We start from the raw sequence: 18600 nt of genomic DNA, 5'->3' as shown, positions 1-18600 counted from the left end.
CAGGTCACAAACACTGGCGAGTGAATTGCTCTTCATGAGATTACTTTCAGCTCTGACAGCACAGATGAGGCAGGGTGAGGGCACTGGGAGAGGATGCGTGGAGGACAGAGCCTGTGTCAAAGGACACCGCAGGTGTGGGCGCCTTAGAGTTCGTGGAACAGCTCCTCGGCTGGAGGACCAGATCTGTCCGCCCATGTATTTTGATTTGCAAGTTCCAGGTGTCAGCTGAGTGCAGGTGTCCCAGGAGGCGTACATGCCTCCCATGCTTAGGTCACCTGGTTGGCCCCGATGTGCTGGCCCCTGGGCATAGGACTCCTGCCCTTCAGACTGGCCTCCCTGCCCTCGTTTCCTGTTTGGACACCAGCAGGAAGGGGGCTGCCTTCCCCATCACCGGGGGAAAGGGCCCTCCTCCCATCCACTGGGGCTGGACCCCCTCCTACCTGGAATAGGTAGTCTCCTGGGGGGACGTCGGTGATGTCGACCCACTGGCAGTCGATGTCATGGCGATACACATCCCAGCAGCCCATGGTGATGCCCTGCTCACCGAAGTTGGCACACTCGTAATTCTTCTGGATGTCTGCAGACAGGGGCAGAGAGAAGCCCGGTCCCCTTGCACCCGGGCCCTATTGCCTCTAGTGCTTGCCCTCTGTGCTCCCCTTCCCCCAGTGCGCCCCAAGAAGCCCCACTGGCTGGGTGCTATTCCCAGAGCCCATGCTTGGCAAATCTCTTCCTTCCCCCAAGCCCTCAAACCTCTGCTTCATCAGGGCTTGGCGTCCCATCCCGACTGTGTGGGTCTCCCATCCGTTCTCCCGTCCCTGGAACCCTTGCCTGATTCTCCACCCACATCCCGTCCGTCCTTTTAGGGCCAGCCAAGGGCCCCCTCTTCCACAAAGCCCTCCCTGGCCCCTCTGGCATTCGCATTAGCTTGGGAAGTGAGCGCTGATCTGGGAAAGCTCTGGTGGTGGTTATTTAGCTTAATGTGGGGGTCATCTTGCCGCCTTCCGGAGAGTCGGCACTTGGATGTGGGCTCAGGTCTGGTTTGTGTATCTGACCCTTCACTGGGTCGGCTGGTTGTGTGGCACATAGGACGTGCTCAAAACTCATTCGTTTGGGTGATTTCATGGCATGGCAAGTCTACGGCTGAGTAACAAACACGCATTTGTCGAGAGGCTACCCTGTCTGGGCACTGCTCAAAGCCCAGGGCATATGCAGAAGCAGCACTGTGTCTCCCCGAGTCCCAGTCAGGTCAGGTGGCAGATGTGCCCACCTGTGATCAAAGGTGGGAGCTGAGTGCCGGCTCTGTCTGGGGGAGTCAAGAGACCTGGGAACCTCAGAGCGGGTCTTTTGGGTTTGGACTTGGGACGCCATGAGCCTGTGGGGTGGGGGTTTGGCGCTGGGACCCAGAGAGAGAGGCCGTGGCAGCCAGAGGTGGAGGGGGACCACCTGGCAGGTTTGGGCCTCACCAGGGGACCACGTGGACCCACCAGTGCCCACCGGCAGAACTCTGGGGGGATCCAGCACCTTCACAGCCAGGCCCTGTCCACAAGCCCCAGCTCCAAGCTATAGCCACAGGAAGGCCCGAGGGGAGAAGGGGTCACGGGGAGAGTCAGCAGTGGCCAGGGTGACAGAGTGTGGCATCATGCCTGAGCTCTAGGACAGGTGGGAGCACTGGAGTCCCTCTGGAGCCACCACACAAAGATACCTCCTTCACATTCTGTGTCCTCCAAGCAGAAGCTGGCTTTGTGGCCCTCTGCCACCTTGGTGCCGTTGAGGTTCAAGAGGTCATAGTGGGTGAACACTTCCATGCTGTGGTAGTGCCTGCAGAGAGAGAGCGAGTGAGAGAGAGAAAGGGTGGGGGGCGGCTACAGGTCAGTGGCCAGAGCTGCTGCCTGCGATCAGCAGGGCCCTGAGGGGTGGCCTGTGGAAGAGGAGTGGGTGACAGGGCCTGAGGAAAGGGGGGACAGAAGCAGAAGCTGGTATCCGTGGTGCTCCCCCACAAGGGGAGGTGGCCCGTCCGGGCCTTGGATCTCTCACCAGCTGAACGGGAACAACCCTACTGGATGCAGGCAGCCTTGTGGGGATAGCAAGGTGCCCGGGGAGGCAGGGGGCCTGCCACGCTGTCCGCTCCATCCGTGAAGAGCTCTTTACTCAGCGCTGTTTATAACCCTCCTGGGCACGACAGTGTCCCAGCTCGTTTCTGTGTTGCACACGTACTGCAGACCGATAAAAGTGACTTTCTGAGAACTCTGGGAAACTTTCTGAAGTGGGGATATGGCAGGGAGGGAAAGGACAGAAGGGGGAAGGCATGTGCGGTAGGGGAAAGGCAGGCAGAGCAGACACTGGCGAGTCGGGGGGTATCCGGACTCAAGGCAGGAGGCCCCCAGGCCACCACACCAGCTCGAAGTGGGCGGCGGGAGTCTGTGCCCCTCGCCTGGGGCACGTACACAGGGGATAAATGGGCCGAGGGGAGGCTCGCAGGCCCTTGGGAAGGAGCAGAGCGTGGCAGGCATGTCCCCATGGGCTCAGGATGAGAGCAGAGGAGGGAGAGCTCGTGTGTCCCCGTGTCTCTTGCTCCTGCAAGTTGTTTACATAATAGTGTCCCATCTCTTGGCTCCGGAGGAATTGAGAACAGATGCAGATTCTTGGAAAGTCGTGCCTTTGGTGCAGAAAAAATAAGGGGAAGATGGCTGCCGCGTGTGGCCAAGGGCCTCCCTGAGGTCCAGCCTGAGCTGCGCCACGTGTGCCTCACAGGCATGTACAACTATGCGAACACGCTTGTCTCTGGCACCACAGGACACGGGGCAAATGGGGAAACAGAGATACAAGGCACCCAAGGCACAGGGAGCAAGACTACCCGAGCTTCTTCCTCAGGAAAGAGGGGATGATCACAGGACCCATTCTTAGGGGTCCCAGAAGGACTGAATCAGAGAAACCACAGAAAGACCTTCCAGGGGGCTTGTAACAGAGGGGTTCTCAGCACCTGTCAACTCTGTTGTCGTCACTCCTGCCCACAGAAGTACTACAAGTAGTGTTTTTGTAACCACTGCCGTCACTACCGTTCCTGCTACCCTTCCCAGCCTTCCTCACCCCACCAAGACCCACGGGGCTGGCCTCAGGCTCCCTCCATGGGAGCAGGGGCAGTCAGGACAGCGGCAAGAGGGGAATTAAAACGACAGGTTTTCAGAGAGGAAATTAGAGGCTCTTTCCCCCTTCCTCCTATGTTTGCTTGTGCTAAAAATAATGCCAGGAGTTCCTAACTTGGGCTTTTCTCAGGTCCCTCATGTTTCTGGGTAAAAGCGATGCTGAGCCAGGGGCCCCCTGAGAACACTCACAAGGACACATTTTGTGGCAAGTCGAAGCGATGACTCTGAACGAGTCTATTTTGGCTTCTCGAAGGAGCAGGATGAGACATGAGGTCTGACTCATTGCCTAAAACATGTCTGCATCTTTCAGAGAGGGGTTTATGTTACCATGTTTACCGGCTGGAAAGACTGAAGAGAAATGGGTTTATGTTCCGTTGTCTAAACAAAATTCAGATGCAGTCCACAGATGGACTCTTGTAAGGTTGACCTTCTCCCGCTCCTCCTGCTTCCTGCAGACCTGATTTAAGAGTCTTCCCCAGCTCTTCAGTTTTTCCCCTGCCAACACAGGATGGAAACAGCTGGTTTGGAGCCTCTTGATTCCAGCTAGCTGTAGTCCTGGGGCTCCTGTGTTTCACCTCTGGGGCAGGTGTGGACATCACTCCCTGGGGCCACGTCTGCCTCCCTGCTGGCTGGCTATAGAGACGGGGGCACCCCTGCCCCCACATCCCCCACCCAGGAAATGCAGATGGAGCCCCCTGGAGGGCAGGAGAGAACATACTGGTGATGGGTATATCTCTGCTTTCCACACTGAGGTGTCCTGACCCTTGGAAGTTTAAGAGGGGGCTGGAGATCCACGGTAGTGGTGGGGGGAGGGGCTAGGGAAATTACAACCTGGAAAGAAATTCCAGAACCTCAGGAGAGAGAGAATAATCTGACACTTGGTGGAGGTCATTGTGATCCGGAGAAAAGGAGGGATGGCCTTCCACCTTAAGACTCCGGAGCTCAGTATGCTAAGACATGATGTCAGTGGAAGAAGGAGATGATGAGATGTGGAAGACGGACCACGCCAGTCCAGAGGGAGATGGCAGCTTTGTTTTCCTAGGTCCCTGGGGAGCCACATAAAACTCTGCATCAGAAAGTTGGTGTGCACTGCAGAAACGCTGTCACCCTTCACCCTGTCCAACCCCTGCCACGTGTCCCCTGGTGCCCCCAGAATGGACAGTCCTAGCTGGCACTCAGCTGCAGCTGGGGCAATGATCCTGTCCCCACTGCAGAGAATATGGAGGAGGGGAGGATGGTGGCCAGTGTTCCCGGCTCACGAGGTGCTGTCATGAAGGGTGAGGGCCTTCTGCTCACCCCACCCCGCCCTCCCCATGTGCTGGGAGCCCTCTGGCCAGAACGAAGCCCTACAGATGGGACAAGGGCCTAACATTGGCTCCTAGAGGCCACATTGCATCTGTGGGGCTTTGATCCAAGATGGGGCCTGCTCTGCACATGGTGGGAGCTGGGCAGAGTAAAGGAAAGTCTCCTCTTTGGAGCAGGGCTGTCCCTGGGTCACTGTGCTGGGCCTTGGACTGGGCCTCCACTGCCCTGCTTGCCAGCTCCCAGCGCCTCTCATGGGGCTGCCTGCAGAATGAGGACTCATCCCCGGGCCACAGCAGGGGCAGAGCTGCTCTGTGTCCAGCTCTGCCTGGACCCTGACGGACCTGGGACGTGATGTGCCAGTGAAGTGGGTGTGGCCCCGCTCCCTGGGGCACAGGCAGGGTCATTGACCCATGGCACGGTGCATATAAGAGAGGACATCTCAGGGCATTCTCTTCTACCTCTGGTGGGCAAGGAAGGTGCTAAGGGGGTCAGTCTTTAAGTTTCATTTGAAAGCTTTCAAAGAACATAGTTCCATTCCTCACTGTAGCATTCATCACATTGGGAGTGATCATTTTCCCTATGCACACTGATTTGAGCCAGGGTTCTCAACTTTGGCCCCACAGTCAGTCAATCTGCTGAAAGAGGATGTTGAATCTTCTAGAAATAATTTTTTGTTTTTGGGTGAAGGAGGGCCTGCTTTCATCATACTCCCAAAGGGACCCAACCGAGGTTTGGGGCCAGAAGTCTTATTGAAAGGTCCTCCTACAGAGCCTGGACATGTCCCCTGGAGCTTTGGAGGCTGGGGGTTGGGGGACGGCAACACTCTCATGCTCCCTGAGATCTCATGGCTGTAGGTTCTCAGTTACGGACGAGGAAGGGGTGGCTTGAAGGGACATATTCTTGGCCAGCATGTTTTTTTCCACCCATTCCTCCCAAACCACCCATTAGAACAACTGTAAGCACAGAAATGAAACAGGACGACAGGAAAAGCATGGGGAGGGGTAGGGTAGAGACCAGGATGCCGGAGCTCCAGATCAGAAGGAACACGTCCGTGGTGTCACCATGTGTATTCTTAGAGGACAAACCACTGCTTGGGGCGCTAGCAGATGTCCCGCGGAGACTCCCCCCATGTAATGTCTGGGCGGACCGCCACGTGTGGGACAGAGATGCAATCACGTCCAACTTACAGCGGGCAGCGTCAGCCCCTACCAGCCCAGGGCTCCCACCTATTTGCTTTCTAGAGGCCATCAGAGCAGGCACCAATCTGCTCACGACTTCAGTTTTACTCTCTGACGTCCACCCTGCTGAAGGCTGACATACTTCTGTACAGAGACCGAAAAGGACATTCAAAACATATGGATAATAATTATGAAGGAAAATCAGCAAGTTCTAAGTTCTATCCCTAGGCTTTTTCTTTTGAAACAGATTGAACAGTTCAATCCCTAAACCGGTTTGACTGTGATGGGAGCATTCATTGGGACAGACACAGAGAAGCAGGCGAGGACAGGTTTCTGATGGACATTCAGCAGAGGTAAGGGAAAGAGCACACACTCTGGAGTCAGACAGACACAAGCCGGGGATCCCCACCTGGCAACTTCCCGTTGGACTTCCTGGACAAGCCCTATAAACACCGAGCCCCCACTCCCTCACCCTTGAAAATGTGCCTGGCACTGAGAAGGGGGTCAATAAAAGTCAGTTCTTGTGCCCCTCCCAGGGGTCGCTATGTTTTCAAGTTGGATGGATGCCTAGTCCCGGCTGGGCTGGCACTCCTCAGACTTAAGACATGACATACACACCATTGCCTGGTGATCCTGACAAAATGCAGATTCTGGGGTGAAGGTCTGCCACGGGCTGACTCTGCCCACTCGCAGGCCTCCCTGTGAGAAGCAGGGAGCTCTGCGGCAGAGATGGAGGGCATCCGGGGAGGGGGGTGCTCACTGTGGACCTCTCGGGGGCTTGCTGCCCTGTTGCACGGCAGGGCTCCCCCACTTCGTCTTCAAAACTGTATTCTCTTCTGTTCCCTCTCCCTGCCCAAGTCAGGTCCCCACAGGAAAATCTGAACAAGCTAGGGCAGGGGGCTCTGGATTAGAATGAGCATCAAAGGCAAAGAGAAAGAAAAGGCAAGGAGATGAATGGGTGGCTTCTGTTGGCTCCAGCTAGGGCCAGCTCTAGGATTTCTGTTCTGGTGCAGGATTCATAGCACTGGGGCCAAGTCCACAGGCTGAGGGCTGGCAGGGACACTGGAGGTCCCGGCTGATGTGGCCCAGATGGTCTGACATCACGCAGCTGGTTGGAGGCAAGGCTGCGTTGAGAGACTGGGTCTCATGACTGCTGGGCCCAGACCCTTGCCTCACACCCACTACCTTCCTGGAGATATTTCAAATATATATACATATATATATATAATATTTTAAAAATATTTTATTTATTTATTTGGCAGAGAGACAGCACAAACACGGGGAGTGGCAGGCAGAGGGAGAAGCAGACTCCTCACTGAGCAGGGACCTGACATGGGGCCTGATCCCAGGACCCCGGGATCATGATCTCAGCTGAAGGCAGATGCTTAACTGACTGAGCCACCCAGGAGCCCCTCACATATATTTATAAAAATCCAAAAATTGAAGAACCCCCAAGCACCGTGCAGAGCGTGAACTTGCCATAGATGGACGTGAAAACCATCAACCAAAGTGTCAGTGGAGATGAAACAAACAAGATGTTTGTTCCCTAACATTAGGCACTGGAGGCAAGAAAGAGACCAGGCTAGGGGAAGGTGAGGGGGGCCAGGGTAGCTGGGGGTGGAGAATGGCTCAGTAAATGTGGAAGGCCACTGTGGCGACCTGGACCCCCTCTAACGTGGGCAGTCCCTGCCTCCTGGATGTGTGGCCGCTTGGCTCTCTCTAGAGGGACCCTGCGATTCTGACTCCTATGCGGGCCTGCACCGTGTCAGGCTGCTGGTGATGCAGGAGGGCTCACCTGTGGCAATCATGCCAGATCCACGCATGGCGGCCATTCTTGGGTCGGAAGTCAGACTGCCCATTGTTGTGGATCTGGGAGGAGAAGCGCAGAAGGCGGCGGTGGCCTGTGGTGGGGTTGGTCTGGGCGGCCGAGGCTGAGAGGCAGTTCTCCTCCATGGCACACTGGAGCATGAACATGGGGCGGTCCTCTAGGTAGGTGCTCTGCTGGACGATCTCCGCATTGAGGACCAGGTCGGGGGCAGCTGGGGAGCACAGACACGTGTTCAAGCAAGATGAGCGACCCCCTCACCCCTCCAAGTCTTCTGCTTTGGACTCCTGAGCTGGGACCAACCCCATCCCTGCCTAGCATCGCCACCTGGGACGGACTCATGGTCTCTCCAGTCCCCTCCTGGAGGAATGCTACCCCAAATTCCTCTTCCCCTCCTCTGAGAGTCCCCTCAAACATCTCTGCAGCTATCACTGCCACATGATGGGCAAAACACGAGCGTCCATTAGATTGTTATCTCTCCTTTCAGGTGGCTAGAGATTTTCCATCGTAAAATACAAACGATAGCAATGATACTATGCTTCCTGGAGAGAGAGCCCCGTGAACACCTTGGCCTGATCCTGGTGGGAGGGACGCACAGTTTACAACACGTGTGATTGTATATGGAGATTTACAGTCTGCTGATACCGTTTCCCTTAAAAGAGATCTTGACACATTTCCTTGTTAATAAATACCCATTACACATGCATTTTAGGGCTACATTGAATTGGGTTTGAATTTGAATTTGAATTGAATTCATAACCCTATCTCCTATTTCTCGATACACCGGTTGCTTGCCATTTCTCACCGTTAAAGATAAAGCTGTGATAAACATCCAGGAGTAAGTCTGCATATATAACTTATTTCTTTAGAGTGTATCTCTAGAAGTGACATTGCTGGACAGAAGGGCTGCATGTTTTCAAGGCTCTGATGCGTGTTGCTCAATAACGGATTCTTCCAGTTTCCACACACACCGTTGCTCTGCACGAGAGTTTCCACCAGGTGCAATTTTTTTTTTAAGATTTATGTATTTATTTTAGAGAGAGAAAGTGCAAGCTCAGGGAGGGCCAAAGGGAGAGAGGCAGAGAGAGAGAGAGAGAGAAAGAGAGAGAAGCAAATACCCGGCTGAGCGTGGCTCCTCACATCTCAAGGCTCGATCCCATGACCCTGAGATCATGACCTGAGCCAATTGAGTCCAACACTTAATGGGTTGACTGCGCCACCCAGGTGCCCCCAGGTGCATTTTTAAAACAAAGCTTGATTGAATCAGTGAGCACACTGCACACTACAGGTGTTTTTAAAAAATTACCAATGGCTACACTCTGTATTTCCTAAACAAGCCTATTAAAAGGTTTATCTTTTTTACAAAAGGATTAACCGTAGGTTTCCCTTTAAAAGTCAGATTCCACTGACTATTTCTAGTACGTCTGAATTCACAAAAGTATTGTCTGTGAATTACTTGTAACGGGATCCATCCTTCATTTTCTGACAAGTTGCTTGTAACTGAAGCGGGTGTGCGTCTGAGCTTTGCTTCCCTCAAGTTCACCAGAGCCTGGAGCGCTCCCCATGGCCCCCAGGCTGCGCATGGAGCTCTCAAGACACACTGGGACCCCCTGGGGCAGGCAGCCTCTCGAGAGCAAATCCACCTGCAGGGGATGGATGTGGAGCTGAACGGTCTGAAGTGGGGCACACAGATGAGCTGTGGGGTAAGGAGTAGAAGACAGCAAGTAGAGGCCTCTCCTTTGTTGAGAAATACTTCCTCTTGGAGGACACACACCAGGAGGCCGCGTGGCTGGTGCTGAGTGTCCTGGTCACACTTTTATTGGAGGGTGTAATGAGTCTCTTTTTCACTGTCTGTACCACAGTCGGTACTCCGTGGACAGCACTTCTACTTACATCTGAGCTGAGCGAATCGGTCTCCCTTGCTCTTTCTCTCTTTCTTTGTGTCTTTCCACCAAGCATCCCAGTGAACCCTGTGCTAGGCTCTCTGGACAGTGCTGCACAAGGCTGACCTGACGTTGTCGCAGGAGAGACAGACAGAAGCCCATATTAGCTACTTAATTACAGTTGTGACCAGAGCCAGAAGGAGACATATGGAGGGTGTTGGAAATTATAACCAGGGGACCCAGTAGAGGGGAGGAGGTCGGGAAGGATTTCCTTGGAGGCAATTAGGGTTTAGTTGCTCCCTGGAGAACGAGCAGGGACTACAAGGAGTAGCCCTACAACGCTAAGTAGCACGTGTCAGGTCCCCAAGGCATAAAGGGGCACCTCTATGGCTGGGCCACCAAGGAGGGGTGGGAGATGGAAGGTGGCTCCAAATGAGGCTGGACAACACGTGCCTTGTGCAAGTTCCCAAATTCACCTAAGTGCTATGGGGAAGCCTGGAGGGGTTTGAACAGGACAGAAGTATGCGTGGGAGACCAGCATGGATTCCGGCCCTGGAGTGGGGAAGCCATTGGAGGGGCACCGGTCACTGTGGGGGTCCTGCCAAGGAGCCTCGGCACTGATACAGTCTGGAGGAACGGCGCCTGGACACGGGCCGAGACAGCCAGGGTGAAGGACGTAGAGGGAGTGGAGAAGACACTAGAGGTAACAGTGAAGACGGAGTGTATATGGCGGAGTGGGGGGTGGGTCAGCAGGAAGAGGGAGAGAAAAGGAAGACTTGTAGATACAGGGTGGAACTGGTTGGATGAGAAATAGTAATTACGCAGAATATTCCTCATCTGCCAATACTGAAACATGCATTAAGCCAGATTCGCTAAGAGCTGTGTTCTTGGCCCAAATGGCCACTGTTCGCCTGGCTAACTGTTTGCTTGACCTAACTTGAGGGGTTCTCAGAAAAAACTCATTTTTCACCTGCCATGAGGATGGCAAGGGCACTGTTGATCTCATAACTGTCTGTCTGCATGAGAAATTCCCTTCCATCTCAGAATCTAGAACAGTGGGCGTCTCTCATCTCATGGGTATATTTCTACTTCATGGACACTGGGGATGACATTAATGACCAGGTTTCCCTCCTTCCTTTGGCTGTTAGGAAGCTCCTGGTGAATTTTATGACCTCCCAACAGTACACGAATAGGACTCTATAGCACGTATTTTTTTTTTAACCTCTCTCTCAGTTCCATTTTGAGCCAGTACCTTTTTGCCAATCCCTACTTTTCACATCTGATCTTCTCCTAGGCTACCTTGAATTTTATTTAGGTTTACATTATTTCCCTCTTGTGAATGATGGTATATTACAAATATAAATAAATTCAGAAGCCAAGAAAAGGCCCCTGACTGCTTCTCTCTGGATGTTCCTTCTGGGGAGGCCGGTTAAGAGCGACGAGCTCTTCCTCGGACAGGGTGGTCCGCCCAGAGAAGCTCATGCCTGGTGGGTGGGAGGAGGGCAGTCCTGCCTTACAAGGAAGGCTTAGAAAACGCTGGGTGAGTCTGAAGGGGTCAATGGTGCAGGAAGCTCACTAGCTCAGGTCTGGCCCCCCTGGCTTTCCATGACGGTAAGAGATGGTGAACTACTGTCTTCTGGGCACGCGCGTGTGTTTCCTGTCACATTTAATTCCCATCGTCTAGGAAAAACCGTAACTAGAGATCAGAGTGGTTAACTCTGCCAAGATTAGCTAATAAACGGCAGGTGGGGTCTGCTCTCAGGCTTTCTGGCCAGATCCGGGGCCCCCTGCACCTCCCAGATTCACGAGGGAAAAGGCTAAGTGTGGTTTCAGAAAGTCAAGGCGGGAGAGCAGCACCGTCACGAGGCTCCGGAGTGCTGCCTACAAGGCTGCAGGGCTAGTCCTCTCTCTCTCTCTCTCAGCATAGAAGGGAGCCTTCATGAGCTGGGCCATTCTGAGTCCCCGCAGGGCTTCCCCTTCTATGTTTTCAGTCTCTCTAGGATTCCCAGGGACTCCCCAGGAAGCTAAGTTGTCTCCAAGGTGTGAAAACAAGCAATGCTTTTTGGAGCGGGGTGGGAGGAAGGAAGCCAACACACACGGAGCCCCGGGTATGAGCTTCATCTGCTTCCCTGGCCTCAGAAACGGCCCTGAGGAAGGTGCTGTCTTCCTCGTTAACTGGTAAGAGCTGGGAGTTCTCAGGGACAGAATTCACGGAAGGTCCCCTGGTCTCCGGCGGCCCCACCATTTGAACCCAAGGCTCCCAGACTCCCCAGTCCCTCCCTCCCCCTTCTCTTTCCACCGTCAGCAGGCAAGTGTTGGGGTGTCTGTGTGGGGAGGGGGCATGTGACCCCCCAAGGGACTCTCACTTTCTGAGCAGGCAACTCCGGCCCCATACTGCACCGCGCCCTGGGGGCAGGCCACATCCTCGTCCTGGCGGCAGTGTGCCAGGGACAGCTCGGTTCCCGAGCACTTCACCCCACTCATGACCACCTTGTTGGCGTAGATATTTCCGTGCCAATACCAGGTCTCCTGGAGGAATCAAAAGACAGGGGAAGTGTGTCACCGTGAGCCATCACTTTCTCGTATTCAGTCAACTTCCAGCCTCAGGTAAATCCTAAGGCTGAAGCTAAATGCAAGCCCACTTTTTCTAATGGGGACAGCGGCGGCACACACAGTCATGGCCCCAAGTCACTCAGTTTGCTGGTGGTGGAGTGGGGGAGAGCCCCACGCTCTGTCTCTGCCTCTCGTCCCCGCGGGGAAAGTGTGGCTAAGGTTTTGGTCAAACGGCTGTCCAGTGTTGTGTGTCAGGAACGGCAGGCGCCGATAACTCAGGCTGCTTGTTCCCCAGCCCTGAGCCCAGGGGCAGACAGGACTTGCCTGTCACGGTCCTGTCTCCTCTAAACCTGCACGTGCTCTCGGATTCCTTGGCACAGTGCTCCCGGAGACACTGCCGATCCATCAGAACTGGCAGGAGAGAAGAAACCTGTTCACATGTGATAGCTCATCATGCATACATCCTACTGGTTCTCCTTACAGTCGTCCTCTGGAGAGAGGGCTGGGGCCTTGAGAAGGGACGGGGTGTGTAATCGGTGGCAGAGATCCCGGCCCACGTCATGACCTTGCTGAGGCCCAGGTGTGTTAAGAACGAGCTACCTGGGAAAGAAAATAGCGGGACGGGCGCTCTGCAAAAGAGCACTGTTTTCCCCTCTCGCGCTGGAGCCCCAGGGAGGGCCCGGCTTGTCGAAGCAGCATTAGCAGAGACACTGTGGGAAGCCAGGACCCCGGAGGGAATGGGCAGAGGTCTCAGAGGCCGGGCCCTTCTGAATGCTAGAATGAGGAGCCACAGGACAGCTCAGGACTCAGCTCCTACCCTGGACCCAGCCAGCCCATGGCAGGCAGTCAGGCTCTGCAAGGCTTCGGGGCTGACCCAAGTCCCTCCCTAAGAAATCCTGTTCGGGAGGCAGGACCCCCACCCCCCACCCTGCCTCCCTGAACAAGAGCTGGGGCAGGGTTAGCAAAGCAACGTGGGGCCTCCAGACATTTTTCTTTTCTCCAAACACTGAGAAAGTGTCCAGAGCCAGGACACTGAGGACCTGAGGGGTTCCTTCCATGTCAGAGGGAGGAGAAGGGATGCCTGGGAGGGCAGCCGCATTGGCCGAGATCATTACGCAGAAGGCTGGTGGGGGTAGAGATGGGAACAGACCTTAAGCCTCCCGTCTCTGGCTTCTCCTCCCCCCACAGTCTCCTTCTCACAATGTGTCCTCACAATACAGCTTGCAGAAGTCAATGATTTTTGAAGCCAAAGTGCTTCTTGCCTCTCCTCTGCTGCCTTTTGATAGGGGCAGGGGCTTAGCTGCCTTCAGCTGAGTCCCTCTCTTTCAGGGAGGGGCTGGCTGGAGGAGGGCATGGACGATGGGAAAGGCTTAGGGGTTTACCAGCCAATCAAGGGGAGAAGGCATGAGTACAGACGCCGGCTGGGAAACACGGTCTGCACAGAGGGGCCTCCAAGGGAGTGAGCTAAGGCCTCTGGGGTGCCGGGCCTTTGGGCTGGGTGGTCTTCACTGCCCCATAGGACTGAGTTGCTTCCCTCTGCATAGGCACATCAGAACATCCCAGAATCAGCCCCCAGCCCAGGGTGAATCCCAGCGTTCTAAGCAGAGTAGACCCTGGAAACCAGAGTCCAGGCTCGTAGCCTGTAGAGGAGAAAAGGAGTCCAGAGCAGAACATGACCCCCCAAGGACTCAGGGCAGTGAGCTGCAGAGCCGAGGCCAGGATGAGGTTCCTGGTCCCTCTGCCCCCAGCTCAGGGCACTTTGCCGTCCACCTCCCGGGCAGCTGGGGAAGGTGCATGGAAAGCAGGTCCTGACTGCGAGGGTCAGGGTCACACTGGATGGAAGGGGCCAAGGTGGGGGCTTCTCACCTGGAAGGCGTTGCTGGCAAACCCCAGGCCCAGCTGCCGACAGACCACCATGGCCTCTACAATGCCCCAGTTCTCGCCACACACCGTCCCCCATACGAGGGACCCATTCCTCTCCACGAGCACCTCCACGCGGCCCTCGTAGGGGTTCCGGCCCCCGTTCAGGCGCAGCTGTGGACAGAGAGAAAGGCAAAGTCACCAGATGGGACCGGAGGGGAGCTGCCCCACCGTATTGCCGTCAGTCTCAACTCCCCCCGAGCCAGGGTTTCCTGCCTGGGACACAGTCAGCGTCAACAGCATCACTGAGAGCCTGCTGTGTGCCTGCATGGTGCCCAGCGCAGGCTTGTGTTTTAGGTCTCCACCCGCAGGCAGCTCAAGGCCTCAGAAGCCTGGGCACTGACCCCCAATGCTGCCAGCCCCTGCTCCCTGCTGCCATCCCTGAGACGCCTGGGGAGGGCTGCCCTTAGAATCAGACACCCGGGAGGATGCGCCAATGTTAGAACTTAAATGTTAGAACTTAAAATTACTAAAAATGTTAGAACTCCCTGAGACTTCTTCCTGGGCCCTTTGGTCCTCAGCACACCCTCTGCTTGGCTGGTTCCAGCTCCCAATATCATCTGCCCCCGTCCCCACTGTCCTCTCCACCAGAACTCCCTTCTGAGACCCCGTAACCAGCCGCCTATTTGACAGTTCAAATACTGTCACGGTTTCACATGTCAGTTTCAGGGAGACCCCAAATCTGAACGTGGCGTCTTCTCCATCTCCATCTAAACCTGTGTTCTATCTCCTCCTTGTGCCCCTATTGCAGCAAAAGGCACTCCTGTCTACTCCAGGGGCAGCACACTTTCTGCAAAGGGCTGGAGGTATTTTAGGGTTCATGGGTCATGCGCTCCGTGTCATAAGCACTCAACTCTGCCGCACAGCTTAAGAGCGGCCCCGGCTAATGGGTCAATGGCCAAGCGTGGCTGTGTTCCCAGTAAAACTATAATGACAAAAACAGAGGCAGAGGGATAGGTCTGGCCTGCAACCTATCCTTTGCTGATCCCAGATGACTCTGTTATACGAGCCGGCAATCCCGGAGCCATTCTCCACACTGTCCTCTCTCTCTCTCCCATAACATCCGGTCAAAATCTTCCTCGTTGGATTTTATCTCCAAAGTCTCTTTCCAATTCATCACTTCCCTTAGCTCTGCGTGGACCCTCTTGTCTCAGCGCCATCACCCCCTGCCTGAACCAGACCCCTCCTTCTCTCCCTGCCTCCGCCCTGGACTTCATCACCCGCTTGTCTGCTCAGAAGCCAGCGTCAGCTTTGAAAGACCCCTGCTCGTATCACTTCTCGGCTCGCAACATGGCAGCGGCTTCCCCTTGCTCCGCTACTCAGGCTTCCATCCTGTTCTGTGACCTCCAGGCACGCAGGCCTTCCTCCGGTTTCCACCGCTACCTCTCTTGACCGAGTCACTCAGTAAGCCACGTGTAAGCCCACTACATATAGGTGCCCTTCTGCCTGGCTGATCCTTGTTCACTCTTCTGATTCCGCACCCTGAGCCACTTCCCTCTCGTTGGGGTTCATGGCCATGGACACACTCCGTCGCTCCCTACACACCTCCCTCTGAGCACTTCCAACAGTTTTAATTAAGCTAACTCGCGATTTAACCCCTGTCTCCCCGCTCGAATATAAGCTCCTAAGGGCAGAGCTGTATTTGTGTGGTTTCCTGTGTGATCGAAAATTAATACGGTACCTCACAAATGTCAGCTTCTCCAACAATATTCTGGAAAGAATGAATGAATGATCAGTCTTACAGACTGAAAGCATGGACCAGCTTAGGTGAGCTCAAGCAGAGAGATCTGGAGTTTGGGGAAGGACTCTAAAAATGCTCCCCTTCTTCCAAACACCTTACACTGCTTCCTTTACACGCCTATAGCAATTCATTCCTTTGGGACAAGGCATGACGCCTCCAGGAACCCTCGCATACTGGGCTGTTGGCTTGCCAGTTCTTAGAAATAGCATAACTTCTGGGACATACGTCTCAAATCTTATCATGGATTTAGGGGCTTCAAAGGTCGATGAGGTCAGCTGGCAAACAGACAAACCAAGGGCAGCCATGATGCCGGGTCTACCTCCCAGGCTTGTGGAGAGGAAGATTTAAATGAGATAATTCATGGAAAATCCTCACATCGTTAAGTGCTCAAGAAATATTAGTCAGCATCCTAGTAATGATCGTTATTACGGTGGAGTCCCATCAGAAATCAAAACTCTCTTCAGAAGAACTAGAGGGGGTCAAGCAGGCAAGAAGAGGGCTGGCCTTTGGGAGGCCAACGTTTGTCTTCTGAGCGTTTCTGGGCTGAGAGCCCGGGGCGAGGGTGGGCACTGGACATGGTCTTAGATCTGGATCGTACTTCACCCACGACTAACATATCTTTGGGTCTATGTAAAAACACAGACAAGTAAGATGAGCAGAGCCACTGAGAAAATCCCAGAATGGCAGAAGGCAGACTACTGGGCTTCAACATGCCAAGGAAAGGGCGGCACCTTGGGCAGGGCGTCTGTTTAAACCCATGGGGGCATCTCTAGGTCACTACCGGCCATCTCCCTCCCCTGGTGTGGTTTCCAGCTGCCACCCCCAAGCCCGTGCACCCTGGGGAGGTGGAGGCTATGGGAGTGGACCCGTCCGGTGGGCCAGGTGAGCGCTGAGGCAAATGCCAGCGGGCAGTGAGGCTAAGAGCAGAATGACTTTTAATTGGGTTTGTTACTGTTTTAGAGTTCCTTGTGGACAGTGCCTTGCCTTATGGACTACTGTAACAGTCAGTGACAGGGACCAGGTTTCCATGGCTCTGGGAGTTTCAAGATGCACTGGGGGCCTTTTCTCATTTTCTAGAGAAGCCCAGAGGGAGCAAGAGGCCAGCCATGAAGCTCTAACACAGCCCAGGACACCGCTCTCCATGCCCCGGGCCCCACTCTGAGGAACCAGCATTCCAGAAATAGCCGGATGTGCCAGCTAGAGGTGTTCTGCCCTCACCAGCATGGGAGGAACCCCGAGAGGCCTCGGGTCAGCCAGCGAGGATACCAGTGAAGGTCCAGCATCCTCAGAGTTTCTGAAAATAACCCTGGCACTCCCCTTTCCTTATTCCTTTGATTTTCGATGGCAGCAGTCTGGGGTCTGAAAGAAGGGCGCGGAGCACAGGCAGCGACATTCTCCTGAGCACCAACAGGGAAAGCAAAACACTTCCCGCCAGTGGCGTCCCGCAAGGCTGCCTCATGTTTTGATAAGGTTGTGGTTAACCAGTCCCACACCTATTTTGGGACGTGAGGGGGTAGGAGGCAAGGGAACATGACCCGGATATCAGCCTGAAAGGAAGCACGGGCACTTGCCAACTCAACATTCCTCACACGGGCTTGGTCTTGCTAACCAGGCCGGGCCAGGGGAGGCCTGCAGCTCAGAGGTGAACCGGAGGTCAGCAAGGGTGGTCGCCCGGGAAGCCCACCTGCCCTTCCCAGAGCCTCCTGGGCTCGGCTCCCCCCTCCCAGTAGCAAGAGGAATGAGGCTTTGCTGGGGCCGGATGACCAAAGCCGCCGGCTTCCAAGTGTGCGGTCTCTAGTAGCCATTGAAGAGGAAAGTCAATTTCCTACCGAGCAGGGGTGGCAGAGAAGCCAGGGAAATCATCTCTCTCAATATCCTTCTTTCCAGAGGAGTAAACTCAAGCCTCAAAGAAATTATGGAAGGACTCAGCCAGTGAGTGACGGCGAACTGACTCGTGTACCCATGGAATTCCCACGCCGCAGCCCCAACCCATTAATATGGCTGTATTTGGAGAAAGGTTGTTTCAAGAGGTCATTACATTAAATGAGGTCATAAGGGTGGGCCTTAGGGCAATACGACGGGCACCCTTATAAGACGAGGAAGAGACACGGGGATGCATACACAGAGGCCGCATGAGGACGCACGAGGAGGCTGCCATCCACAAGCCAGGGAGAGAGGCCTCGGCAGAAACCAGCCCGGCCAGCACTTTGATCTTGGATTTCTAGACCCTCCAGTTGTGAGGACCAACATTTTTAGCGTCAAAGCCTCCCAGTCCGTGGCGTTTTGTTATGGCGGCCCTGGCAAACTAACACGTGATAACAGCTGAGAGTCTTGGCGGTTCTGCCTGGCGTACCTGCCGGTGCCCTTGGCAGCCCCGAGCCATACCACGTGACAGGCTGGCCTGCTGTGGAGCCGAGACAATCCGTACGGCCTGTGGGACTTTCTTTCACAGGTGACCTTGCCCATTTCCTTCCCGGGGGATGGGAGGTCAGGGTAAAAATCTCCCGCGCCTTCCGCTTGAGCTCAGGGAGCACCTGCCAGAGCCTGGAGGCCCGCGCAAGGGTGAGGCCATCGGGGCTAGGAGCGTGGTGTCCCCGCTGGCATCACCAAGTGCACGGCCTGGCTCAGCCATCCCAACCACAAAGTGCATCTGGAAAACATCACTTTCTTTGGCCTAGGTCTTTCATTTGGGTTGAAAACCCCACTCCACCCACCCATCTCCAATCAGCCTAAAGGGCAGTCTGCCACGGCATACCAGGACTAGGGCACGTCGCCTTCCACAGCTCCGAACGGCTATCTTGCAAGGCTGCCAGATGACTGGAGATGGCAAGCGTCTCCCATAGCGATACTTGTGACCCGTGCTCCCACTCACCCACAGGCAAACGCACGGCTTGGCTGAGGGCTGTGGGGGTGCCATTTTGGATCCAAACGCATGTCATGGCTGACCGGTTTGGCATGCCGGTGCCAAGGTCAAGAATCACGGTCGAAGCAAGAACCCAATGGGGGAGCCATCTTGCGCCCTGATGTGTCTGCATTTGCTCGTTTTTAAAAT

The 18600-nt window shown here is 54.9% G+C and overlaps 1 protein-coding gene across 3 annotated transcripts in view; it reads right to left on the bottom strand.

The window, feature by feature from the left end:
* The window catches only part of LOXL2 (lysyl oxidase like 2), an 88366-nt gene that overhangs the window by 3273 nt on the left and 66493 nt on the right, over nt 1–18600 (bottom strand). For all 3 annotated transcript variants that reach the window (XM_045998134.1, XM_045998135.1, XM_045998136.1), the window contains exons 8-12: nt 13754–13921; nt 11701–11863; nt 7422–7665; nt 1703–1818; nt 441–577 (exon numbers count right to left, since the gene is read on the bottom strand). In XM_045998134.1, coding sequence (XP_045854090.1) covers nt 441–577; nt 1703–1818; nt 7422–7665; nt 11701–11863; nt 13754–13921 — 828 coding nt within the window. The remainder of the gene's footprint in view (nt 1–440; nt 578–1702; nt 1819–7421; nt 7666–11700; nt 11864–13753; nt 13922–18600) is intronic.

This window comes from Meles meles, chromosome 2, assembly GCF_922984935.1.
Source record: "Meles meles chromosome 2, mMelMel3.1 paternal haplotype, whole genome shotgun sequence".
Taxonomy (NCBI): domain Eukaryota; kingdom Metazoa; phylum Chordata; class Mammalia; order Carnivora; family Mustelidae; genus Meles; species Meles meles.
This window is presented reverse-complemented; position numbering and strand designations above follow the sequence as displayed.